Source organism: Pygocentrus nattereri, chromosome 16, assembly GCF_015220715.1.
Source record: "Pygocentrus nattereri isolate fPygNat1 chromosome 16, fPygNat1.pri, whole genome shotgun sequence".
NCBI lineage: Eukaryota > Metazoa > Chordata > Actinopteri > Characiformes > Serrasalmidae > Pygocentrus > Pygocentrus nattereri.
The window spans coordinates 33,422,994-33,450,621 of record NC_051226.1 but is presented as its reverse complement, the minus strand read 5'-3'; the positions used below and the strand labels follow the sequence as shown (position 1 = coordinate 33,450,621).

General features: G+C 41.2%; 1 protein-coding gene across 2 annotated transcripts in view; it reads left to right on the top strand.

Moving 5' to 3' along the window:
* Nucleotides 1-27,628, top strand: part of scarb2b (scavenger receptor class B, member 2b) — an 83,901-nt gene extending 56,273 nt beyond the window's left edge. For both annotated transcript variants that reach the window (XM_017686797.2, XM_017686796.2), the window contains exons 7-12: nucleotides 6,491-6,666; nucleotides 16,295-16,413; nucleotides 18,405-18,478; nucleotides 21,073-21,124; nucleotides 21,778-21,930; nucleotides 27,476-27,628. In XM_017686797.2, coding sequence (XP_017542286.1) covers nucleotides 6,491-6,666; nucleotides 16,295-16,413; nucleotides 18,405-18,478; nucleotides 21,073-21,124; nucleotides 21,778-21,930; nucleotides 27,476-27,580 — 679 coding nt within the window. In that variant the 3' untranslated portion in view covers nucleotides 27,581-27,628. The remainder of the gene's footprint in view (nucleotides 1-6,490; nucleotides 6,667-16,294; nucleotides 16,414-18,404; nucleotides 18,479-21,072; nucleotides 21,125-21,777; nucleotides 21,931-27,475) is intronic.

Sequence of the window (27,628 nt, the reverse complement as noted above, 5' to 3'; positions counted from 1 at the left end):
ATGAAATACATGTAATAGTGTGACTTCTCCTCCAGTTCCTTTGAATATTTCAGCTCTTCTTGATTGTGCAGTGAAAAAATGCCTTTAATTTACTCCATTGCTTGATGTATGAAAAGAGTAATTTGATTATTATTAATAATGAATTACTCTTATCTGTCGGAAACCCACCACAGTAAATTAGGACAGTAGTTTATACAGAAGCCAGATAAAGTAATGCTTTGCAGTAGTTGATATCTGGTGCAGGAGACGGTCACACTGGCACAGTGTGTGACTTTTCACCTCCTTTCTGCAGTGCTGTCAGAGTTTGTTTTTGGAAAACAAGGCCGTGCTGGCTCCCTCTATCCCGCACTTCCTTCATTTTTGTTGACTTGGGTATCTTAATTGCCGCAGTGGGATCAATTTTGCGTGGCGCCCCAAAAGCTGGAATGACTAAATGTTCTTATCGTCTTACAGCAGCAAACATAACTCACCTTCCTGTGAATGGAGCCCATAATCACCTAGTTATGAAAACATTAATAAGGTAGGTTTGCTTAGTGTAAGGCGAGGCACATGGGCAAGAAAACACTCAAATTAGTAAATAAACAACAACAGATGAATACATTCTGAAATAATACACAGAAAAACTCAGGAAACATATAAATAAATACAGAAAGTCCTGAATAAGTGAAAACAAATAGAGATATTTTTACAAACAAATAATATAAGTTTATAAAGATAATAAGAGCTGAAAATTCTATTCTAAATAGAAATACAGAAAAAACAAATGCAAAAATATGAATAAACGAGCAAATAAATCATGTTATTAAGCAAATACAATAAGGCTATATAAATTATAACGTGTTTTTAAATATTGCTTTTTGTAGGGAAAGTCATATAGAGAAAGAAATACACAATAAATTCAGCATAAGAAAGCATAGATGAATAAAATTCTGATATAAAATGCATAGAAAATACAAAAAATATAATATTTTAGTCAATCCAGATTCAGATTCAGATTCCTTTATTGATCCTAGGGGGAAATTGCAGTTGTTACAGTTGCAGCCATTTATGTAAAAATAAACACTTTACTAATAATTTAAGACAATATAGAGAAATTTACAGTATGTACACCAGTACATTCTTAAGTACAAGTAATTAAGGTGGCGGTGATTGTGATCGTAATGTGAAACATCAGGTATAAATCAGTTACAATTATTGAAGAATGAAGAAGGAATAAATTATTGCTTACATAAAATCAAACAGATCATGCATATATATTTGTAAAGATTGCTTTTGTGGGGAAATATAGAAATTAATCAAATTTATTTATGGGATTTTTTTTGTTTTTATTAATTTTTCCCCACAAAAGCAATCTACACACACACACACACACACACATATATATATATATATATATATATATATATATATATATATATATATATATATATATGTGTGTGTGTGTGTGTGTGTGTGTGTGTATATGTGTAATATATATTATATATAATATTTGTTTGATTGTATGTATGCAATAATTTATATATACATACATACTTATATATACATACGTGATAGATTAGTGCACTATAGAAAGTGTTTCATTGACCATCGTTATCACAAGGCCATAAGGCCTGCTTGTGTTGATGTAATACAGATGTGATGTGCACTTGTGAATCAAGAAAAATTTGAGTATTTTTTTATCAGTGTGGGAGTTTTTGCTCTTGTGTGCTGGAACACAGTCAGCACATTTATCCCTGAGAACTCAACCTCTCTCACTCGCTTTATGAAATACCATGAAATCGGACAATAGGTCTTGTAATCTCCAGTGTAATAGAGGAGTAACATGCATGGACAGCATGTTCTGAGAATGAAATAAGAACAGGCTGAAGTTTTTAGCGCATTATACTGATCTAGATGAGTTCACAGATTACCTAGTGTTCAGTTACATTTGTAATAGTATTTAGGTTTATTTGGATGGAGTGCTTTGACACCGTTATCTATAAAAAAAACATTGTGTGAAAAACATTTGGGCTTCAGGCTTCTGTGTTTAGCTAAGCAAATCAAGGTGTGATGATTAAGCCATTAGCACCATTACTTGTTAGTTCCTGAAAAATAAAAGGACTTTGTAATGAAGGCAAAGGGTGGAAACAGTAAATACTGAAAAAGTTATGTTTAGATGTTGAGGCAGCTGTATAATTTAGTATGTGTTGCTTTTGAATGAAAGTACCTTAACGAGTCTGAAAATGAATGTTTCCTGGAAATTAAAGACATTTTTAAAAAGTTTTATACGCTTTAATAAATCTAGGATGATAAACGGAACCATATAAGAGTTCTAAAATGACTGAGGCAATACCATAAAAACATACATAAATAAAAGGAGGAGAAGTATTTAATCCTCTGCAATGCATAAAATTATCAAAAGATCCAAGGAATCTGGAAAAATCTCTATGCGTAATAAAAAGCAAGGCCAAAAACAAACCACAGCTGATTCTCACTGACCTTTGTCTCCTCAAAGGTCACATGCTTCATTAGATAGACAACAGATATCACTGCATGGGCTCGGGAATACTTTAACAAAACATTGTCAACAATCTCCTTCCACAAAGTTTAGAAAGTCCTTTGCACAGTGAAAGTTATTTCGTCAACATCTAGAAATGCTGCCGACTTCTCTGGGCTCGAGCTGAGAACTTAAATTAACTGATGTTCAGTGTATTGTGGTCTGAGGAGTTTTTCCAGATTGTTGATGTAAATAATGGACGTTGTGTTCTCTGGGCCAGAGGAAGAAGACCATCTAGATTGTTGCCACCACCTGTCATGGTGTGAGGGTGTAATAGTGGGTAACTTGCACATTGTTGCAAAAGGACATATATACATTTTGAAGTAACAAATGCTGCCTTCTAGACGCCATCTTTTTCAGGGACGTCCATGCTTATTTCAACTTGACAACAACCAAACATCCTGCATGTGTTACAATAGCTTCACTGCATAATCAGGGTGCTAGACGTTATGAACTGCAAAATACCACAATACCTTGTCTGTTTGCACAGCTTAAGGTTTTTATAACTGAAGATTGGCAAAAAAACCGAGATCAGTTTGTATCTTCACTTCCTAATTGTTTGTTAAGTAGGCAATTCAACACAGTGGTAAACATGCTCCTGTCCCAATTTACTAATGCTCCTTAAACATACTGCTGTCCCAGAATTTAAAAATCATTGATTTATTTATTTTATTTATTTTTAATTGACATTTCACATACTCTCCCAACTTCTTTGGAATTGCATTAGGACATATTGTCAGAGGTTTTGAGCTTTTGAACGATAGTGTACGAGTGTATGACATTATATCTCTCACTTTCTGCGACTCTTGGTGTGTGTGACCTTTCCCCCAGTGGCCTGACTGTCCTCAGCCCCCGATAGTTTGGATGATAGAGGGGTTATTTTCAGAGTAACCCTTGACCTAAAAACACACCTCATCCCATCTTTGTTTGGTGCGGAAAGAATCTCGTCTGCTGAGGCATGACGGTCGATCTCACATGGCTTGGACTTCTTACAGCAAATGTTTCCAGACACTGTCACCTAATTTGTTGGGGGGGGGTCAGTGTGTAGTGTGTAGTGTGTGTAGTGAGCTGTGTTGTTTGGAGTTATCATGTTCTTTTCCTTCTGACTTTTTCCCTGATTTGTAGGACAGGAAAAAGGGAACAGCTGGACATCTTGTTCAGGCTTTACCTCATCCAATACTTGGCTGGACCCTTGATTTTCCTCTCTGGAAAATCAATTTTCTCATGATCCCAATCAGTGGAAGGAAAACAAACAAACACAGGAGAAAGGGAAAAAAGAGAAAACGTCGTTTGAACATGATAGCGTTTGCCCATGGGATGCCTGGGACCCTTGTACAGACTTCAGGACCCACCCTATTCCTGGGGATCTACTACAAATACAGAGTTTGTTTACCAACAACACAACATGCTTTCAGAATATACAGGTGCCAAAAAGGGTTCTTAGGAGTGATGCCATGGAGGAACCAATTTTGGCTCCCTATTGGGCCTGTCAACATTGTTTTAGGGCTCCCAAGTGACACACCGGTTCTATCGTCAAGTGATCCCTGGTGAGGACACAACCACCTGTTTCTGGGAGTCCAAGACAGCATTATTGGCTGGCCTCTGTCTGGGTGTGGAGGCTGACCTCTCCCCTATCGCTCATCACCATATAATTACAGTTTCCAACGGTTCAGTGTATATCATGGTATAGCACCCTCATTCCGAACGTCCACTTTACTGAACATTTTTTCCTAGGTATTCTAGCTCAGTAGAAGCAGGTACATCATCTCACTCACTTTGATTGTTTCGACAGTCCTCCTTCTTTCTTATGATTGGTCATTTATTTGAAGGTTTTCTTTATTTACCTCATCATGAACAAAAACGAACATGGCAGCTGGCGAGATGGATGTTCGCCACCTCAAGGACCAAATGTGACGTTCTTTCTAAATGATCCAGAAATGCTTTTATATGTATGAACTTCCAGAGGGTCCCTCTTGTGAAAGGTGAAGAAGATATTTTGCTACCGTTGGAACAAAACATCTCCATCTAAAAAAAAGTCCATTTTTATCATTTTTCAGAATTTGAAAATGCCTGTCCTTTACGTTGTCTGTAAATTTTATGATGAATGAACCAAACAAATGGCCCACAATGACTTGGGAAGAAGTCTGGTTCCATTGACTTATATTAAAATGAAAGCAAATTTTTAGCTTCTCCCGTAAAGTTACCATTTTGAAGATGTAAGGTTTTGTTTCGATAGCAGAAATTTTGTATGTACACAAATTTCGAGATGCCCAGTATTCAGTGGACATTTGGACTGAGTGTAGTAAATGATTATTTACTACTCTGATGAGCAGAATGCCTTACATAACCATTACTCCTAAAGATGTTTGTTAATTTTGTTAAAAGTAGACCATTTATTTTGGAGCGACAATATGAAGATCTAAAAATTTGGGACTAATAAAATGTTTTTAGTATTTTTTTTATTGGATCTTACTGTTTTGTAGGCCGGACATTTGGAATTAGTTACATGAAATCTGCAAGATTTTGAAAAATAAGCATATTCATCATCATCATATATCATAAGCATGTCAACAGAACTGAACAGAATATGGCCTAACATTGCTGAAATGATAACGAGGTAGCAGGAAAATCGGAGTGAAGCCATTCTTGACACATACAGTGTTAGATTGTTTCCTAAAAGACTGTCTGGCTGAGACTCAATATAATCCTTTGTTCCTGTAAACTCATTCACCATGGTCCTCTGTGTTTAGGCCACAGTAATGACCCTGTTGGGGTTTGTCCTCTCAGTTCTTTGTGAATAAAGCATTAATATAGGAAACAATTGACGTTCCATTTAGTTGCCTGAGGTTTATATGCAATAGAGTCCCCTAGTCTTAAACAACCTCTCTCTGGGCAGTGCATGGACTATAGGATTGAATTAGACACTGGCCAATTGTATGATTGTCAGATTCAGGTGGTGGAGGCTGAGTGTTTATGCTGTTTAACACACCCAGTTCATCTTGTTTCCTTGTTATGTATTGCTGGAGTGGTGGACTGAATGGGGTCCAGTGTGTCCATTCACTCAGGCCACCTGCAGAAGTGGTCAGGGACCAAGAGTGACCCGTTGGCTATTAGAGCTAGGCCTTCAATTTGGGCTACGCCTTTCAAAACTCCATCAAAAATAAGGAAAAAAGCACCTCTAGGATTATTCTAATGTTCCTAGTTATGTTAGTCTATCTGATACATTAGGCCTTCTGTTCAGTTCCTGAAGGCCTGACCAATAGGAGACCGAACTTGGCTGTATCTACCAAGATATCATGGAGGAATAAGTCTTGACTGGACTTGATTATCATGCTGGGCATTTTTTTTCATAACAGTAGCTTGCAGCTCCAGTGCTAAAACTTAAGAAGCAGACTTAAAATGCCCAACATTTGGGACGAGGAAGGAAACTGGGTAAATTTGATGTTTAAGTATTAGTATTAATTATTGCATTATTATTATGAAAGTGTTTTTATTGTTGACTAAATGTTTATGATTTAAAGTATCTATTGGAAATGCAGCTTGCAAAAGTAATTCTGAAGTTATTTTTTGTGAAAATTGGTGGTAAAATCTTTGTGGGTTCTCAAGAAAATGTGGAAATAGCAGGAACGTGACTCGTATAAGTGTTACATCCTTATTTTATTCTTAGTCTTTCGCCCAAACTGTTGCAACACATTTACGCTTTCTCTGGGCAATCGTCTGCAAACAGAAACAGATTAAAAAAAGTACCCGTACCAGTTTTTTTTTTTCATTCTTGATGTTGCATTTGTTCACTTTTCATGTCTTTTGATTGTTAAGCTCTGGCACAAACTTAATGTAAGTGCACTGAAAGTAATAGCGAACTGAACCAACATTCAAGACTTACTCTTCCTGGACAGTTGTGTAATCCAGTACTTCAGAAGGCGATGACTTATACTTGTCCTCCTCTGTCTACAGGTCGATCTACATGCTGTTTGAGAAGGAGGTGGAGGTGAAAGGTATCCCGGCGTACCGGTACACCCCTCCACGCGATGTACTGGCCAGCGGAGAGAACAATCCGGAGAACAAAGGCTTCTGCCTTGACAAGAAGTGCCTGGATGATGGAGTGCTGAATGTGGCAGTGTGCCGCAAAGGTACAGCTCAGGTCACAGAATTCATTTCCTCCTACTGCTGCTTCTACTACTACTTCTCCTACCACTACTGCTACTACAAGTACTACTGCTGCTACAACTACTAGAACTGTTACTACTACAGCCGCCACTGCTGCTACTAGTGCTGTAACCTTTACTACCACTGCTACTGCTGCTGCAACTACTTCTACTGCTACTACTACTCCTACCTCTACTGCTCCTACAAGTACTACTGCTGCTACAACTGCTAAAATTGTTACAACTCCAGCCGCCACTGCTGCTAATAGTGCTACAACGTTTCCTACTACTGCTAAAAGTGCTGCTGCTACAGTAATACTGCTACTATAACTCCTTCCACTCTTGCTACAAGTACTTCTGCTGCTAGAACCGCTAGAACTATTACTACCACAACCACCATTGCTACTACTAGTGCTACGACATTTGCTACTACTGCTAGAACTGTTACTACTACAGTACTACTGCTACTCTTACTACAACTGCTAATGCAACTACTGCTTTTGCTACTGCTGATAAAACTGATACTACTACAGTACTACTGCTGCTCCTACCTCTACTACTACTTCCACTAGAAATACATCTGCTGCTACTACTACAGCTACGACTGCTGGGACTACTACTACTGTTCCTCCTACTTCTACTGCTGCTACAGTTATTGCTACTAATATGGCAAGTACTGGTACTACCACTGCTACTACAACTACTACTACTCCTACTGCTGCTCCTAGTACCCCTACTACAACTACTACTGCTACAACAAGTACTACAGCAACTACTGGTACTAGTACTTTTACTAATATTACAACTATTGCTACTACTACTGCTCTTTCTGCAACAAGTACTGCTACTTCTGCTGCTGCTATTACAATAACTAGTAAGTAAACCACTACTACTACGTCTACAACTCTGCAATTGCTGCAAATGCACTGCTAATACTACTAATTTATACTGCTACTTCTGCTACCTGTTAGGTCAGACTGATGACAGGCCTATGAAGCCTCAGATGCTCTCAGCATGCTCAGCTCTGTGGTCGGCATTTGGCAACAGAATAATGTTAATTGTTTTCCTTTTTCAGCTTCTTAGGCGTGGACAGGACAGCTTGCGCTGCCTGATAGCTTTCAGAGGAATTAAGAACATTTGAGCGGACTTTTAACCTGCAGTTTGTGACCTCTGCGGCCATAGTTATTCACGATCGGGGGTGTGGTCCAGGTGGCTGGTCGTGGTAGACTTAGCACATCAGATAAACTCCAGAAATCTGCCAGCTGTGCACTCTGGTGTGAAAAAATGATTTAGCTCACGAATCATTTCTATGTAAATAATCGTGATTAAAAGTTTATTGTTTTTTGTTCAAGTAGCTAGATAAATGTAAAAGACTGAAGTGGTCAAACGGGTGGGTTAGCAGTCTTGCTTCCTAGCTGGCAGCACTAGTAGCTCTGACCACAGAAACAACTGGAGCTCTAGTAAACAGACATTACTCACTGGCGCCCTCTACAGGCGGTATTGAAAAGCATCAAATAAACAAACATTCCTCATTGACTTCTGTGTTCTGCTTTGTAGTGACGTAAACAAATAATTGTGAGAGCTAACAACTACAGAAAATAATTGCGGTCAACTTAAATAACTTAGTTAACTGTTAATTATGATTATAATAATTACGATAGGCGTAATTGTAAGTGGTAATAATGAATTTGCTTAGCACAACAATAAAAAAAAAAAGTGAGTGGAAGCACAAGGTGGGTGTTTCTAATAAAGTGGCCAGTGAGTGGAAGCACAATGTGGGTGTTTCCAATAAAGTGCCCAGTTAGTGAAAGCACAATGTGGGTGTTTCTAATAAAGTGGCCAGTTAGTGGAAACACAATGTGGGTGTTTTCAATAAAGTGGCCAGTTAGTGGCAGCACAATCTTGGTGTTTCTAATAAAGTGGCCAATGAGTGTAAGCACAGCATGAGTGTTTCTGATAAAGTGGTCAGTTAGTGGAGGTATAAGGTGGGTGTTTCTAATAAAGTGGCCAGTGTTAGGCTATGCAGCTTATGTGCTGAATGATGTGTTTGTGTCTCCTGTAGAGTTTATTACTCTCCCCTGAGAGCTGATACATGTGACACTCTCTCTCTCTCTCTCTCTCTCTCTCTCTCTCTCTCTCTCTCTCTCTCTCTCTCTCTCTATGAGTGCGCACCCTCTAAACCTTGTCACCTGACACAGTAGTTCGGACACATTCCTAATCTCCCACCTGCTGTGTGTGTGTGTGTGTGTGTGTGTGTGTGTGTGTGTGTGTTTCCATGTGCTAAGTTATGACCTCAGAGTTTCATTAGCAGTGACCTCTCCAAGTGCTTTTGTTAACTATTAGTGACCTTGTCCTGTTAAATCTCCACCCAGAGGCAGTGAAACTTCCATTAAAGCCAAAAACATCTTTCTGGAGTCAAAGTCAAAGTGACCGAACCTTCTCTAAAATGTGGAACGTGTTTCATTTTAACTTTCACATATTAGACGTAAAGTTATATACATTAACCCTCTGGGGTCTGAGGTCACCCTTTAAAGTCTCTTCCTAGAGCATGATCCTCATATGTTTCATATCAAAATGCTCCGTTATCTTCATCGCTACTTTCCAAAAGCGCTGCAGCAGCTGTAAACTCTCCGCAGGCCGTTTCACACGCGTCTCCGATGTGGACTGAATGAAGAATGAAGGGTGTCCGGAGTGACGATCAGTCCTTCGTGATTTCTCGAGTGTCCATTGGTCAGTTTCACACAGAATGTGGACGGACACACTAATCCAGCAGTTCCGCACAGATGACGTGTATCTCAGCCCCTCTTCATAGGCTCATAACTCTGGCTGTGAGTCACAGATGATCTCGTGATGAGATGGAATAAAAGGGCGACTCTACAGTTTTAGGAAACTGTTAGAACTGGATCATCACAAAGATACACAAACACATACAGACATAGGGAATTTGATGCACAGGCGAGTTCATGGAACACAGAGGGCTAAACAAAAGGATGAGGTCATAGGCGCCAACTACAGGGGGGGGGCATTGTGCCTATTCTGCCCTCGCTGTACTTGGATGTCCAGTTATGCAGATAGATAACAGTTCTTCAAAATAAGAGGCAAAAGTTTTCCACCATCGTAGTAGGGTTTATTTGACTCTCTAATGAAGGCACTGTAAAACTACAAACATAAGAAAGAACATAGTACAACACGCATATAGTCACATAATATATATATTTCACGATCTAAATTAAAGCTCCACTGTCTTAAACTGCAGCTGGCATAGCCCCCATAAAAGATAAACAATAGGTAGTATGCATCCCGCTTGCTCGATGCTAACATATAATGGGTTTTCCCATAGACAAGCTAACGCGATTAGCATTGATGAGCGCGACTGCGTAATAACATAAACAAGACTACAAACTACATTACATCACTCTACATGAACTTAGAATGCACTCATACTTACAGGCATATATTTCCCATGCTCTGTGTGAAAAATAACTGAGAACAACAACCTGCGGGACGCCACCAGTTCAGACTCTCTCAACTTGCCTTCCCATTCAACTGCAGAAACTCGGGTCAACCCGCCCACCTGCTCCCCCAGTGGGCCGGTGGCGCTACTGCTCTCCAGCAGTGGCAGCACAGTGCCGTTGCGCCCCTCCCCCCTCTATTTATATGTAATACTCATTATGCATCTATATATACAATATATATTGTCCTGAAAAAATCCAAACACACACACACCCATGCAGGACTCGGTGTGTGTGTGTGTGTGTGTGTGTGTGTGTTAATAACACCAGCTTTGTTGTGGGGAAGTGGTGTAAACAGTTCTTTAACTGACATCGTGTCTACGCTCATTTCTGTCCCCCTCTTTCTTCTCTACTCTATCATTATTTCCCTCTCTGTCTGTCTGTCTCTGTCTCTCTTCCTCTCTCTCTCTCTCTTCTCTCTCTCTCTCTCTCTCTTCTCTCTCTCTCTCTCCCACACTTCATGTCCTCTTTGTCTTTTTCCATACTTTATCTCTGTATCTTTCCTTCTATCCATCTTCTACTCTCTCTCTCTCTCTCTCTCTCTCTCTCTCTCTCTCTCTCTCTCTGTTGTCAAACACACTTGTAGGAAAACAGTCACCTCTGTCCTACTGACTGAGTTAGTGGGACCTTTAGAAACGTCCTTTATTTTAGTCTCACGACGGAAACGTAACGTCCTTAACGTGAGAGTCGTTCGCCTTCAGACGTCCAGAGTCACTGCTGCTGTTTTGCTGTACTATTTAAATGTAATTAGTAAGTACATAATCAATAGCAAGATATATAATACATCACATTTGCTTTTCCACAACATATCATAGTAATGATTATTAATTGGAATCCCGTCATAAACATCATTATATATTGATAAGCATACATTGCATTAAGTATTACACTTAAATATAATACTTTTATGGAAAGTATTTACAGAGGTTTCATTATTTATAGGGCACTAAGTAAATGTTAAATACTTCAGATGACAGGGTTTGTTATTGCATAAGTAGAAATTATATAATTATTAACAAATTATTGCATGGCTAAGAGGCTTTTCATCATATATATATATATATATATATATATATATATATACACTCACTGGCCAATTTACTAGGTACTTTATTAGGTGTTTTTTTTTCTTGTTTTTTTCTTTACATTTTTTACCCGGTTTTCTCCCTAACTGAGTCATTTCCAATTCTAGTTAGGACTCCCCCAATCACATGAGGCTACCAACGCTAGCACAGGCTTCCTCCTTTCGAACTGCTGCTCATGCAACGTCGCAAGACAGCTGAACGCACTCAGAGGACTAGCACCGCGTTGAGTGATGGGGGGAGAAGGGGGGCCATCCTACCCTCCCAGAGAGAGCGAGCCCAATTGTTTTCTCTTGGACAGAAATATCCAGTGACCGGTCAGTTGTGTGGACGAAAATGCCTTGTTGATGTGAGAGGTCAGAGGAGAATGGGCAGACCGGTCGGTTCCAGATGATAGAAAGGCAACAGGAAAACAACCAAAATCTCTGAGGAAGGTTTCCAACACCTTGTTGAAAGTTTGCTGCAAGAATTAAGGCAGTTCTGAAGGCAAAAGGGGGTCCAACCTTTTACTAGCAAGGTGCACCTAATATAGTGGCCGGGGAGTGTACATCTGTCACCAATGGATGCGGCTCGAACACACAACCTCAGTGATTAAGAAGGATGTCCACAAACATTTGGCCATATCGTGTACGTTAACAATTAATAAATGATAATCCATCCATCCATTTTCTAAGCCGCTTCTCCCTCAGGGTCGCGGGGGGTGCTGGAGCCTGTCCCAGCAGTCATCAGGCGGAAGGCAGGATACACCCTGAACAGGTCGCCAGTCCATCACAGTGCTAAATGAAAATTAAAATTCAATTTAAATTCAAAACAGTCAAAATGGCCTTATAGCCACTCTAGTAGTGATGCCTTTTAAGTGTTAAGAGGGCACATGTAGAAAGGGGGGCATTTTCCTCTTCACAGTGTAGTGGTGTGACACACTGTCATTCAGGGTACTTGAGAAATCTGTGCATCTGTGTCAGATTGTTACTCACTTCCCTTTGTGAAGGTCAATGTCCAGCTGTCCCTGTCAGGCAACCATTGTTTATTTCTCACGAAGTTTCCATCCCTTTCTCTTCAGGTCGCTTAATGTTGTTTCACAATTTTTACCCTTTAACTCAAATGCACTTGGACATGTTTGGTGTCTTAAATTTGCTTGTGTACCTTTGCGCTGGAGCTAAGGGTCTAAAGGGGTGGGGGATACTGGCATATTCCAAGGACCTTCATGAGAGAGGAGCCCACAAAGATGGTACCTTTCTTGCTTATTTATGCTTTTGAATGCTGGTTTTCACCGTATTCCAAGGTTCTTTTTGGAAACACTCATTTGCTGAATGCATTGCTTCTTCTATCCTGTCACCCCTTCAGTGGCCTACTCCATTCAGTAGTTTGGCCTTGTTGCTACCCGATCCGCGTATCCTGCTCAATTTACCCCTTGCTTGAGAGTTTTGGGGCTTATTCACCAACCGTTCTTATGAAGAAATTTCTTCTTAACCCCACTTACGCAGTTCTGACAAAGATTCCGATGTTCAGAGTTGTCTTATTTGAGATTTCTTGGTAAGAACAGAATCTGAACACACTCAAGAGCACAAAGGTGAGGACCCTGTGTTTACACTGGCAGCGACGCTATGCGACACAGCGGACAGAGGTCATTCATTTTCAATGAGCGCTGCCAATTTTTGGTGACAGGTGGCGGCGCGAAGTGGGCAGAGTTGGCGATACGACAAAGTTGAGCAGAGTTTAACTTCATGCAAATAAGTGAAGTGATGTGGCGACTACCCATAGGAATTCAGCAGTGAGCAGCATAACTCGTGCTTTTATCTCCGCCACTACGAAACAGTGCACTCTTTGGGTTCCTAGATAATTGTTCCTACTAGAGATGGAATATTGAACAGTAATCACAAAGACTGAATACTGTTTTCCTCACAAACTGACTGAACAGACACAGGGATTAAATAAAAATAAGCGATTTCTTACCGGGAATTTCCATTATAGCAAGAACACATCTGATTTGTGCTTGGCGTCGGTGAACCCATGGCAACCAACGGTCAGTTGGAGTGCAGAAATGCACACAGGCGATGAGCGACCAACGGTCAGTTGGAGTTCAGAAATGCACACAGGCGATGAGCGACCAACGGTCAGTTGGAGTTCAGAAATGCACACAGGCGATGAGCGATAAGCGTTATGGCCAGCAACAGGGTTACATCATGAACCTGACGTAAACCTTTTATAGGACCTTTCTCGAGAACACATTAAAGAACAAACCTAGGAAGATATTCGAGAATGAGGCCCATTGCTTTTACCAGCAGTAACACTGATGCGGTGATGATGGTGTGTTAGTGTGTGTTGCACTGGTGTGAGTGGATCAGACACAGCAGTGCTCCTGGAGTTTTTAAAGACCTCCATGTCTCTACCGTGTCTCTAAATAAACACACATACTTAAGGATTTACTTAATAGTTGAGAAGAAAAATTACTGACACGTACAGTAAGGTACAGAGTAATGTGGAGCAGGAAATAATAATAATAGTAATGCATGATGGTAACACACACACACACACACACACACATCTTCTAAGCCTTTTCTCCTTCTGGGTCGCGGGGGGTGCTGGAGCCTATCCCAGCTGTCAGTGGGCGAAAGGCAGGATACGCCCTGGACAGATCGCCAGTCCATCGCAGGGCTAATGGTAATAGTAAAAAATACAAATAAAGAATGAAATACATTTAAATAATAATAATAGTAATAATAAAAATTAAAAGGTGTGTGTACTGGCAGCACTGGAGCAAAAACAGAGGAAAAAGAGAAAGAAAATTCCGACAGAAGGAATGTCGAGCTCTATGCACATGATCTAAAAACGACTGCCATCCTTTAGTGAATTTTTTGTCTGAGCCACGTGGATGTCTGATCTGTTCTAGCTTCGTTAAGAGAGTCTAGAAACATCAGACATGTCCTGGCTGGTCAGTTCCATTTGGGGTAAGAGGGAAAACTGTGTACATTCAAATGTATCACATCAAAGCTTGCAGGTCTCAGGCCTCCTGAAGAAAAGACTGCATTTCTGTCCAGAATTAGCAGGACTGTCCTGTATTCATGAGATTAAACTGTTGACCATCTTTGGTTTGAGTATGGCAGCACACAAACCTTACATAACAAAATGGATTGTGGATAAATGGAGGAGGGGGTCACTCCAGGTCATGGGATGTGACCGAAGTGCTAGTCACCATCTTGGTGGGGTGTCACAGGGGACATGATGCACCAAAAGCAGTGGGCTTTTGATATTTTTGTAAGATCTTTTGCAGTGTGCCAGTGATGTTGACTATATGGCAAGAGGTTAAGTGGCTTAAGGAAAGAAAGAGAGTTCATTTTTGACCCTTCACTTCATATGTGTTATTAAGTTGACTTGACAAAGCCAAGTTACTGTACTTCATTTTATTATTCTACTCAGACTCACATACATACTAGCACTCAAGTAGCCATACACACACATTAGCATCAGCGTAGCAACACCTTACAACCACATGGGGTACTAATACAATGATCTGGCAACACCTTAGCAACTATTGGAATACTAGCAATGACTACCATCACCTTAGCAACCACCTGGAATACCTTACCAATGGCTTAGCTGCCCTTTAGCAATCACATGGCATAACATAGCGACAGTTTAACAACACCTTGGTAACCACCTGCGATAACAAAACTATGACCAAGCAGCACCTTTACAACCACCTAGGTTACCATAGCAATGGCCAAGCAGCACCTTAGCAACCACTTGTGATAACATAGCAAAGGCTTAACAACACCTTAATAACCACCACGGAAATAACAGCAATGGCCATGCAACATCTTAGCAACCACATGGGATAGCATAGCAACAGGCTAACACCTTAGGAATCATCTGTGATACCATAGCAATGACCTGGCAACAACTTAGCAACCACCTAGGATACTTTAGCAATGGCCTAGCAACCCCTTAGTAATCACCTGGCATAACATAGCAAAGGCTTAACAACACCTTAATGACCACCTGGGATACAGCAAAGCAATGGCCATGCAGCACCTTAGCAACCACTTGGGATTGCATAGCAATGGCTATCCAGTACCTTAGCAACCATCTGGGATATCATAACAAAAGCTCAACACCTTAGCAACCACCTGGGATAACATAGCAATGACCAAGCAACGCCTTTACGACCACTTAAGATACCATACCAATTGCCATGCAGCACCTTAGCAACCACCTGGGATAACATAGCAACTGCTTAGCAACAACATGGGATTCCATAGCATCGGTTTGTCAACCCAGCTTCGTTCACAAGCCTTCCCTGTCTGGTATTATATCTCTCAATAAATATTAGTAATGAAACTGTGACAAAATTTCACTAGTGTGCAGATCAAACATGACAGATTTTATCCATTTGTAATGTGTCAGTTTATCATCATGGTATCATTATTTGTCATGACAGGTGTCATAAAGTTTGACATAACAGCAACTAACTAGAGTAGATTTAGCAAAAATTAGCATTTGACGAGTCTGTCATGATATTAAATTTTATGACATCTATCATGGCAGTTGATGTAATGGTAACATGACAATTCACGACTGCATACGAGAACCTCCATGGCATGGTTATGTCACTGTTGTGTAGCAGGACTGTAGTAAAGTGCTACCGTTTAGTCTGTGTTTACAGATGCTTTTACTTGTTGTTGCTTTTCAAACTACCTGTGTCAGAGTTCCTTTGGAGGCAGGCCGATGCCCACTTCTTCAGAAAGTCTTGTTCCATGTCTTTGGTGCTTCAGGGTTCAAATGGCAGCATTATCACTTGTTGGAACAGAACAGTTGCATCAGGGTTTCTTTCAGCAAAACTAAACCTGCCACGTTTTAACACGCCCATAAATTCGCGGGTACTTTTCAGACTCAGGTCTCAGTTTCATGCCTGTGCAGAACTCTAATCTGCTTCAGGCTAAAAAATAGAAATATTGTACAATGTTTAGATGGATTTGTCTATATTCTTTGCTGATAACCTTTCCTCTTCCTCTCCTCCAGGTGCTCCTGTCGTAGTCTCCTTCCCTCATTTCCACCTGGGTGACCAGAAGTACGTGGACGCCATAGAGGGACTGAAGCCAATTCATGACCAGCACCAGACCTTCTTGGACCTGAATCCCGTAAGCAGCACAATAGGGCCACTTCTATTATGTAATTAATTGACACAACCCAATATAGTCTGCCATTCAAGACATCTGTGGTGTCCTTCAAGTTGTTATGTACTCTCAGATATACTTTCTAAAGGTCTCTGAAAACAGTAGCAGCCAACTTGAAGCCTCTGAGGTTAATTAACTGGCTTGTGGGAATGTGAACTCATCATTGCACAAGGGCAACTAAGGCTATCCTGTCTGGTCTGAGGCTACTACGGCACAAATCACAGTGCATATGCTGCTGCGTATGGGGCTGCCCATACTGACCCCCTGTCCACTGTCGTAAGCACCTGCAATTGGCATGTAAGTGTCAGAACTTGACCTTGGCACAATGGAAGTTCGACCAAGAATTCGAATGAGAAGCGACTTCAGCTTCGCGACTTTTCAGTGTTTGTCAGTTTCTCGTTGCAGATTAAACAGATCAGGAAACGAGCTGGAGTGATTATAAACGCGAATAAGTCCATTTGTCTCCAAATTGTCATTAGTTACCAGCTAGGCGAGACTGTTGGCTGTGTTGCTATGGTGACCGGCAGTCTGCGCTGATCTTCAGGGTTAAAGGGTGGATTAGCAGCTCCAGCCTTTAAGACCATTTATTGTTAAAACTGTGTTGAAAGATCAGATTTATTTAAATGCAGTCGAGGACTGTTTTATTTTTACCTACAAATCTAATTCACCGCAACATCACAGCAAGAGCGCATGAGGCTGGAGCCGCAGGTTGCCGACTCCTGCTCTTGCCAACCCCTGCTCTTGCCGACCCCTCCTGGGTGACGTTCTGGTCTGGGCATTCATGATTCGGCACAAGCCATCTACCTACACATCATTGCAGACCATGTACAGTCCTTCATGGTGATGGTATTCCATGATGGCAGTGGCCTCTTTCAGCAGGATAATGACCTGCCACACTGCACACATTGTTCAGGAATGGTTTGAGGAACATGACGAAGACAAAGTTTTATTACATGCTTCTGTAACCTCAGAATAGCTCTGCCAGTTTGCACTGAAGTCTCGGTAGTTACGGAATAAAGAGCATAGTACATAAAAACCCTGTGACTAAGGGGTTAAAGCTAATATCTTGGTGCTAGATACCACAGGGCACCTTAAGAGGTCTTGTAGAGTGTTTTGTTGGCACATGGAGGACCAGCAGCATATTGGGCAGGTACTGTTCTTGTTTTGGCTCATCAGTGTTTACCTTTCTTCTTAGCTACATTAGCCTCATAACCTCAGTGCAAAAAACAAAAGCAACAAAGTTTAGCCACCAGATATCTTGGGTGATTGCTATGTTTAGCTCATTGTTACATTGTTGTTCGGTGGCGAGTGCAAGTGGCATTGTGCCCCAGCTCCTTACTCTGCGCCTTCATCACCCATCGTTACTTTCACTTAATGGACGAGGACCATATCTTTGTCCAGAATCTCATCATATTTACTCGTTTCTCCGTCACTGACCTACCCAAGCAAGAGACATGGCTGTGATCTGTGACACTGCAGATAACTCGTTAAGTGAGCGCCATGATTTGTGATTAATAACATCTACCATTTGGAATCAAGTACCAGTTTTTATGGCCAAAGCAGGTTTGATAAACTGACAAGCAGTAGAGATACGACCTCTGAGAGCCCCATTTAGCACCCCCCAGTGGCCACAGCCCCCAGTTTAAGAACCACTGGTTTAAATCCTAATCAGTTTTTTTTTTTAAACCTGGCAACATTTCAGTGCCTGAATGTAACCCTGCGAATCACCTTCTTGCGCCCTCTAGTGGTGACTGTGTAGTCGCCCAGGGAAAGAAACACAGTGGCCACTATCTCTGGAGGAAAACTGGCTATTATTCTTTCCTCTGATGAAAGATGAAGACGGTTTGTCAGGGTTTATTTCCCATAGAACGTTTGTTTTATTTCCTTTGTTGATTTTTTTTCCTGTAGGTGTTCTGTTGTGCGGAGTGTAAGCTACTTGTGTGTGTGTATTTCAGACTACCGGTGTGCCAGTCCGTGCCTGCAAAAGAGCCCAGATAAACATTCTGCTTGAAAGAGTGCATGGATTTCCGTAAGTACATGTCTTTTCACAGCTCTGCCCTATGGTTCCACATGTTGTGCTGTTTGTGCCAGCACTTTTATCTTATTAATGAAATCACTGTTTTGGCACAAGCATCCTGTGCGTCTTTAACTCCCTGTAGGGTCTCAAGGATAATGAAGGCATGGACCTTTTGGGGATGTGGGAATATTTGTCTGCTCAATAATGAAAAAGAAGCATAATAATAATAAAGTATACAGAGAATGTTAAAAGATTTTTTAAATGTATTTCATGGAAATACATTTAAATCTGCTATACTCTACACTCTTGAAAAAGATGATTCTTTATGGGTTCTGTAGTAAAGACGTTGGTTCTACATAGATTTTCTTGCATCAAGAAATAGTTCCTTCTAACTATTACTCCTAAAAAAGATGGTTCTTCAAGAGTTCTTTAGTAAACGGTTCTATATAGAAACACTCAGAGAACCATTTCCATGCTTAATGGTTCTTTACATGTTGAGATAATACTTCAGATTGATGGGGAATGTGCTGTAGTTGGACCCTTTTCAAAAAGGTTCAATATAGAACCATCTACAGCACATCCTCCATCATTTTGAAGATGAGTCATGTAATGATGCAAAGAACCCTGTAATCATGCAGACTGTTCATGGTTCTATATAGAACCATTTTCTTTACTAAAGAACCCTTGAAGAACCATTTTTATTAAGAGTGAAAAGTTCTATATAGGACCAAAAAGGGTTCTTCTATCATAACAATAGCAGAACCCCCTTTGTTGTTCTATGGAACCCTTTCCAAAAAGGTTATGTATAGAACCATATACAACACATTTTCCATCAATCTGAAGAACCATTTCACCATGCAAGGAACGATTCATGCATGAGAAAAGGATCTATGCAGAAAATAGAACCGTTTCCTAGAACCATCTTTTTTTTAACAGTGCACTCTTCTGTATTTTTGAAGTGCACTTTCAAAAGAACATATTTTAAATTATTCTGTGGGGACGTACGCTTGAGTAAATGTATTTCATAACACACTCAAACATACTTAAACAAAAGCATGTCAACTTAAGTGTATGATTTAAAAGTGTATTTTATAGCAATGACTTTTAAACTGTGCTTATTACATTTTAGGTGCAATATACATTTAAAAACATTTCAAGTGTGAAACTTGCATCATAAAAGTTACTTAAGTTAACTTCACTGCAACATTTTTAGAACAAAATAACATTTGTGGGCATCAAAGACGTATTTTTACATTACTTAAATATAACTTAAGTATATACAAGTTGTGTTTAATTATTCCTAATAATATATTTGTCTATACTTAGTTATGTCTTATAAAAGTACACTTAAGTATATTTAGTGATGCTGAAATCTAATTTAAAATGGTTTTAAGTGTGTTTTAGCTTAGTAAGAAGCACTGAAGTGTACATCAGTGCATCCAGTAAGATGTTTGTATGTTTCAAGTGTAATAACAGGGACAAACCACATACCTAAGTCTACTTAAGTGCAACTTTAGTTGTTCCTAAAAAGAGCATTCAAAAGCACAACTAAATGCATTTAATATCAATTTTAATCATAGCTTAATTGGCAATTAAACACACTGATGTTTCAAAAGTTCCAAATATTGTACTGAGTATGTATTGAAGTTTGTTGATGTGTGTGAAAAGCACACTTAAGTGCACTTTCCCCAAGAAAATGCAGCTTTCATAACAGTAAAAGTGAAAGAGGAGCTTAACGACGTACTGTATGTGTCAAGTCATGTAGCAGCATGGACAGATATGCAATATGAGCTTTTGAGGTTTGAGATGACTGTCTTGGTTTTTCTCCACCACATCAACTGCATCCAAAACAGCAGTGAAAACAACAGCAATGCGTACCTAATATTGACGATGTGTTCCATTTGATGAGTAAATTAAATTTGATGACCTGAGTCAAGTGTCTGTAGGTGTGTGCCAATTCAGGGGCTGCATCCTTCGAAGGTTGTGTAGACCCGCGAAGGCTGAACCGAAATGAGACGGTCTGCTCTACGGCGGATCTCCTGTTTGCATCACAGCACCCCACTGGCGCATCACGAAACGCCGTTGAACAACGTCCTGTCAAGTCCTTTTAAAGTTCTTTAAAGACGGATCCAGAACCTTTGATTTAAGTTTTTAAATTTGGAGATGCTGGAGATGCTTCTCTCTGTCGGCTCTTTGCTCCCTAAAACAAAACGAAACGTTGGCGTGAGCTTTGTTTCAGACCGTGTTGGCATTTTGAACATCTGTATCATTCGCTGTTCAAACTCAATACTTACATTTAAAAGGGTCTCCTCAGCCGCCGTTCTCTCCTCTGCTGACTACGCCATGTTATCGAATTGTCGCCGGAACCTCGGGATATGTTGTCAAAGGATCCACCCGTTGGATCCCTTGTTGCCATGGAAACGAGGGACACATTTCTTGGCTGCATATGAAGGAGCCTTCGAATGGGACATCCCAGTCACGCAGTTGCGACGCGATTGGCCTTCAAATGCAGCCTCTGAAGGACGCGGCCCATGAATTGGGACACAACCTGTGAGTCTTTGTGATTTACCTCTCTGTGATTTATCTCGCCTCTTTTGTGTCTGCAGAATGACCAAAATGCTGAATGGCACCATCTTCCCCATCATCTTCCTCAACGAGGTGAGAGATTTTTCACTGCAAATCTGCTCGCATTGTGTTCGTATTCGTATTGTCATTATCTTCAATCACCTCGCAACACCCTAGCATCCATGTTGCCACCTAGCAAAACCTTAGTCACCACCAAAGCTACCATAGCAACCTACCTAGCAACACCCTAGTGACCTGGAATACCATACCAACCACCTAGCAATAGCTTAGCAACCACTTTGAATAGCATACCAACCACCAAGGAACCACCTGGAATACCATAGCAACCACTTAGCAACACCCTAACAACCACCCAGGAAGTATTTAAGCTATTTGGGCTATCACTCTGCATTTTCTTCACAAAATGCACCTTCCAAGTTTTTCTCTCCCTTTTTTCGGTGTCACTGGCGCAGACTTTAAAACGTAAACACTCTGTGGGTTAATAAAAATGTAATAAAAATGAAATCTTAATATGCCTGACCTGACAGAACACGACTTCAAAATGTGATGATGGATAAAAACCATCAGATTACAGACGATAAGTTGTACTCCACTGCACGACTGTCAGTTTGTGCCCTGTGTGTCGTGTATTGTCAGTTGGTCAGATTATACGGCAGTGTGAACCGGTCAGTCTGTCTGTGTTGGGTTCTGTACTGATTATCTACTGGCCAATTTCTTCATCACAGTCCGTCACAATCGACGATGCCTCAGCGGCGAGGCTGCACAAGCTACTGTCCATCGCCACCATCGTCGCCAACTTCCCCTTCATCCTCATCGCCCTGGGAGTCGTCCTCTTCCTCATCAGCATCCTTCTCATCATCCGCTCGCGTCAGAGGAAGGTAATGGGTCTGCCTGTGTGCGTGTGTGTGTGAGAAACAATGTGTTGTCCAGCTGCCCAGCGTGAAGGACAAGGCTTCCCTGAAAGGCTGCCAGATTATTCAGCGCTACTGTGCAGCCACTGTTCCGAGAAACCCCAGAGGAATGTGACATTTTAGCGCCAGGCCCTTTCGATCCTGTCTTGTGACTTCAAAGCGGCTGCTCCTTCATTTCCCAGAATGCTTCAGGCTGCGTGTGGGCCTCCATATGGATTTATTCAAATCTCCCAAAGAGTGACTTCTTTGGAGCTTTACAGCAAAGCTGTGGAAGTTCAGTGAAGTAACAGAGTAAATTGGATTCCTTTGTGAATCTTGTTTGTTCCCCAGCCTCAAATTCCACCACAGCCGTGCAGGAGCGTCGCTGCTACTGTGTGACTGAAAAGGATCAACTTAAAACATTAGCGTTAGCCAGATTGCGTTCTCTGCAGAAATGTCGAAAAAGAGAAACTGCTGATAGAAACAAAACCTAGCATACCACTAAACTTTACAGGAGAAGGAGAAAACACTTTGCTTTTAATGTAAGTCAGTGGAACCAGACGTCTTTCCAAGTCATTTTGGATCATTTTTGTTGGTCCGTTCTTCATCAAATGATGTCAGAAACTTAAAGAGACCAAAAATGAAGGTACAAGGTTTGGTTCCGACATCAGTGATATATGCATGTATGTCTGAGCCATGTATTTCATTAGCAAGTATTTAAAAAAAATACTGTAACTTTACTGTAATACTGTCTTTTTTTTCGTTTTTTTACTCTACTAAAACCAGCCGGCCAAGAAAAAATGAAATGAATAATAAACGAATGAAAATGAAGGACATTGCATACAGCAATGTCGCTGTCTCGGTTAATGCACACTCTTAAAAATGAAACCGTGTTTCTGCAAGTCTTCGCTTCAGCCGCACATGTTCGCAAAGACCAGCTGAACAACAAAACTGCTGAAGCTCAAATAAACAAACATACTCACTGCTGCCCCCTAAAGGCGTTATTGAGAGATGTAGGTTTGAAGACCTGTTCGGTTACTGCGTGCTAATCTAACAGAGGCAGCCTTCAGATGCTAATGAGCCTCCACCTTGAGGTCCACGTATTTATCACTAGAAAGCATGAAGGCCCTCAGGAAAACAAAAACATTTCCCTTTTTGGGAAATTGTCAACATTGCCTGGTGCTTTGGGCACAACTGGCGATTGACTTGTATTAATATGTGTTACAGTTTGACAGCATTTTATGTATTTTTTATTCTAAAATTATTTTCACCAATTTTTTTTCACTATAGACCACTGGCTCCTCCTCAGTACTGGCCCAAAGACCACCAGAGTGTTGAGAGTAGGCCTGGGCAATATCTAAAAGTAATTAGCATGACATTTTCAATCGCGATTGACGACAATCTCGCCCTCCAACCAACAAAAACAAAAAGTAGGCACAGCCCACGGCAGCTTCGACCTATTTTCTTTTCTATTTAGGTTTATATGCTATTTGTAATATCGACTGTTTTAATGAAAATCTTTCGAGACACGTCACACGGCTGTAGACGAGGGGTCAGAGGAACTTTCCCTCTGGGATAGATTTAACTTAGCTGCTCTATGCTAACTTTGTCATTTTCGCACGTTTTTACCGCAGCAAGTCGCTTTGAGGTGAGCTGAAGTTCCGAAGTGTGTTGTGTTAATTTCGATTCCATTCACGTAAAGTAAACAAAGGGAGGTGAAGCTAGCATTCCAAACTGACCGCTGCGCGAGCCGCACACTTCTTAAACACGAACCCCAGTTTCCCAACGTATTTTACGAGCTCTTTAATGGTAAATTTGTCTTCTCTAATTCACCTTTTACACATCGCCATCAGGCAGCCAGTCCATCATCGATGATATTTGATTACATTCCGCTGTTGCCCAGGCCTAGTTGATAGCAAATACATATTTTAATTGTTTTTGGTTTTAGCTAATGCTAGCTAAAGTTAGCCTAGTTGCTGCGTCTCTGTCTTTACTTAACAACACACTCAGGTTTTGTAGTAGCAAAGTACAAAATACTTACTTAATCACAAACATGAACAAAACTGTTCTGCTCTACAGCCCTGTTTAAACGTAATGTGTTGTTAGTTCGTTTTCTGTGTCCGTGACTTAAAAATGACGTAGCGTAGCGAACAGCCGAATGCAGATCTTTCCAGGGCTTTTGTGCAGTCCCTGGTGGTCTGGTGGCCCGGGTTCAATTCCCGGTCAGGGAAGTCATCTGTTTCTAGGGGCAGTCGTGGGCTGGAGGTTAGGGAACCAGCCCTGTAACCGGAAGGTCGCCGGTTCGATCCCCTCAGTTGTCAGTCCGTGACTGAAGTGCCCTTGAGCAAGACACCTAACCCCCAATTGCTCCCCAGGTGCTTACTGCCACCTAGTGTGTGTGTTCACTAGTGTGTATGCATGCATGTGGGTGTTTCACTGCACGAATGGGTTAAATGCGGAGGTCTAATTCCACAGTGTGCAGAACACAGCTGGCAAATGGTTCTAATATTGTGTTTGAGTTTGAGTTACTCTCCCTCTGTAACGTAATCCTTAACTAACCCTGCCTGTTTCTGTATATGTTCTCATGCTATGCCTGAAATCAGTGGCCTAACATTGTGAATAATGCTTTGCTAATGATTGATTAACCCTAGAACGCAGGAGTGGGCAGCTCCAGTCCAGCGAGGGTTGACCCCGTCTAACACACCTAATTCAGGTCATTATAAACCCACTCGATGGGTGGAATCAGCACAGAAAGACTCCATGACTGGAGCTGCCCACCCTTCATAATAACACTTGCTTTGCATTTTAACCCACATTTCTCCATGTGCCTCTCCATTCAGAGGGAAGTTAAGCGTTTTGACTTTGCAGGAGTTTACTATTCTGGTCCAGTAAGTGTTCACTAACACCTTTCCCAACAACACTTGGTCACTTTTTCACTTCCCGAAACTACTTACTGCTGAAGGGTTCTGGTTTTGTGATGGGAAATGTTGATGTTACTCGGCTGCTAGTTGATAGGTGTGGCGCTCAGTTTAGTGAAAAAAAGAGTGGTGGGAAGAATAATTTAGCGAAAAATCTCTTTTCACAGGAAGGGAACCCTTGCTCCAAATGTAGCTGACCAGCCAAGACGTTTGACGTCTTAACTTGGCTTCTTTATTTTATATCTGTAGTTTTTGAGGCTGTGAGGGTAATGATGCTAACAAATAATAGAAGCTAATACAAAAGTATGACCCAAACTGTCCCTCCCCTCTTTCACTCAGCGTGACTCTAGCCATCGAGCTCTCCCATTGGCTAGGACTTCAGGAACTGAACAGAAGGCCTAAAACATCAGATTGACCATTAACATGCAAAATCATCCAATCACATTTTATCAAATGTTTGTGAGGAAAAAAGCATCACTCTAGGTCTTCTGGAAGTATTTTTATCACATTCTAGAGTTACTATTTAACAGAGATGGGGACGCCACTTAGACTCGTGTCACATTCGACTCAAAACTTGCACGTCAATTACTGAAGGTTTGATGTGTACCCCAGAGATTCGAGACTTGAGACAGGGACCCTAGAGACTCAAGACTCGACTCAGACTCAGACTAGGACTTGAGACTTGAACTCAGACTCTAGAGACTTGAAACTTACTCTGACTGAAACTCGAAAGTCTTAAGACTCAACTCAAACTCGGACTCTAAAGATTTGAGACTCAACTCAGACTTGATCTAGACTATAGGGACTCAAAACTTGTATCAGACATGGACTCTAGAAGCTCAAGACTTGGACTCTAGAGATTCGACCCAGACTCAGACTCCAGAGACTGAAGACTCGACTCAGACTCAGACTCTAGACTTGGACTCTAGAAACTCAAGATTTGGTTTCAGACTTGAAATCTGGAGACTTGGGACTTGACTCAGACTGGCACCCTAGAGACTCGAGACTTGACTTTGGACTCTACAGACTCAACTTAAACTGGGACTTGGACTTTAGAAACCCAAGACTCGACCCAGACTCGGACTTTGGAGATTTGAGACTTGAACTCAAACTCTAGAGACTCAAGACTTGAACTCTGACTGTAGAGACTCGAAACTTAACTCGGACTCAAACTTGGACTCTAGAGACTCAAGACCCGACTCAAACTCAGACTCAAACTCAAGACTCAATTCGGACTTGGACTCTAGAGACTCAAGACTCGACTCAGACTAGGACTTGAGACTTGAACTCAGACCCTAGAGACTTGAAACTTGACTCTGACTGAAACTCGAAAGTCTTAAGACTCAACTCAAACTCAGTCTCTAAAGATTTGAGACTCAACTCAGACTTGATCTGGACTATAGGGACTCAAAACTCATATCAGACTTGGACTCTAGAAGCTCGAGACTTGGACTCTAGAGATTCAACCCAGACTCAGACTCTAGAGACTCTAGATTCGACCCGGACTCAGACTGCAGAGACTCGAGACTTGACTTGGACTTGCTCCCCAGAGGCTCAAGACTCAACTTGGACTCACAACTCAGGGGATTGGCTCGCTCTCTCACCTCAGAGACTTGACTCACAAGAATTGACCCGTGAACATCTCTGTCATTCAGAGACTCCAGCGTAGCCTGCCTATTGTTTAATTGTGTACTTACACAGTTGGCTGATCAAAACCACAGCTGGCCTCAGAGGAACTTATCTAAAGCCCTATTACCTGAATGCTCTGGCTTGTGTACACAGATGTCATCAGCTGATTTTCCACCATCAAACTAAAGCCCTAAATCAGATCCACTGTGCTCATAAACTGATTAAATCACCCTGGCATTTTCTAACCTGACTAGCTCTCTGCAGTCCTCTCGTTAGTAACTAGTGTATGTCCTGCTGTAAAGTGGTAGCTGATGAGATGTCTAAATTATCCCGTTCCCCCTCCTTAACCCCAGTGTAGTCAGTCAGACACGATTCTTCTTTAATTTTGCACTGGAGCTCTCAGCTAACGTTGCTAACAAGTAAAGGAAGCTTATACCCCACCAATTAGCATTGCACAGATTCAAGTGTCAAGTTACCTCTATAAGACTTTCTTATGTGGTTTGTGACCCTATGGCACACTTTTAACTACAAACCTGTATTGTACACACTTAAAAAAGAACGTTCTTCAGGGGTTCTTTAGTAAAGACGGTGGTTCTATATAGACCCATGAACACTCAAAGAACCCTTTGCATCCTTAAATGTTTCTCTGCTTGGTGAAATGGTTCTTCAGATTGAAGGGGAATGTGTTGGACAAGTCAGGGATGCTAACAGAAATCAGCATCACCATAGAGGTGTTTTTGTCCTAATAAAGGACCACATAATTAATTAATTAACAACTAATCAAAGGGCGAGGCGTGTTTTTTATTATTGGCTCGTGTATTTAGCGCCATGCTAATCAGCGAGGTATTATATAAGCTTCCATGACTTGTTAGCCACATTAGCCACATTAGCCAAACACGATGTGGTTATTCTTTAATAACGTAGTTTAACGATCACTTTGATATGCAAGACTCATCGTGGTGCTCTCCACTGTTCTGTTTCCGCAGACCACGGCGAAGAAGGACACATCGTACTCCCCCGTCAGCGCCAAAGCAGACGACCCGGCTGAGAAGAACGGGAGTTTCATTGGCCTGACGCCAGTCAAATCCTGAGCAGGGCCTGCATCGGTGTTTGTGAATGTGTGGTTATGGGTGTGTGGG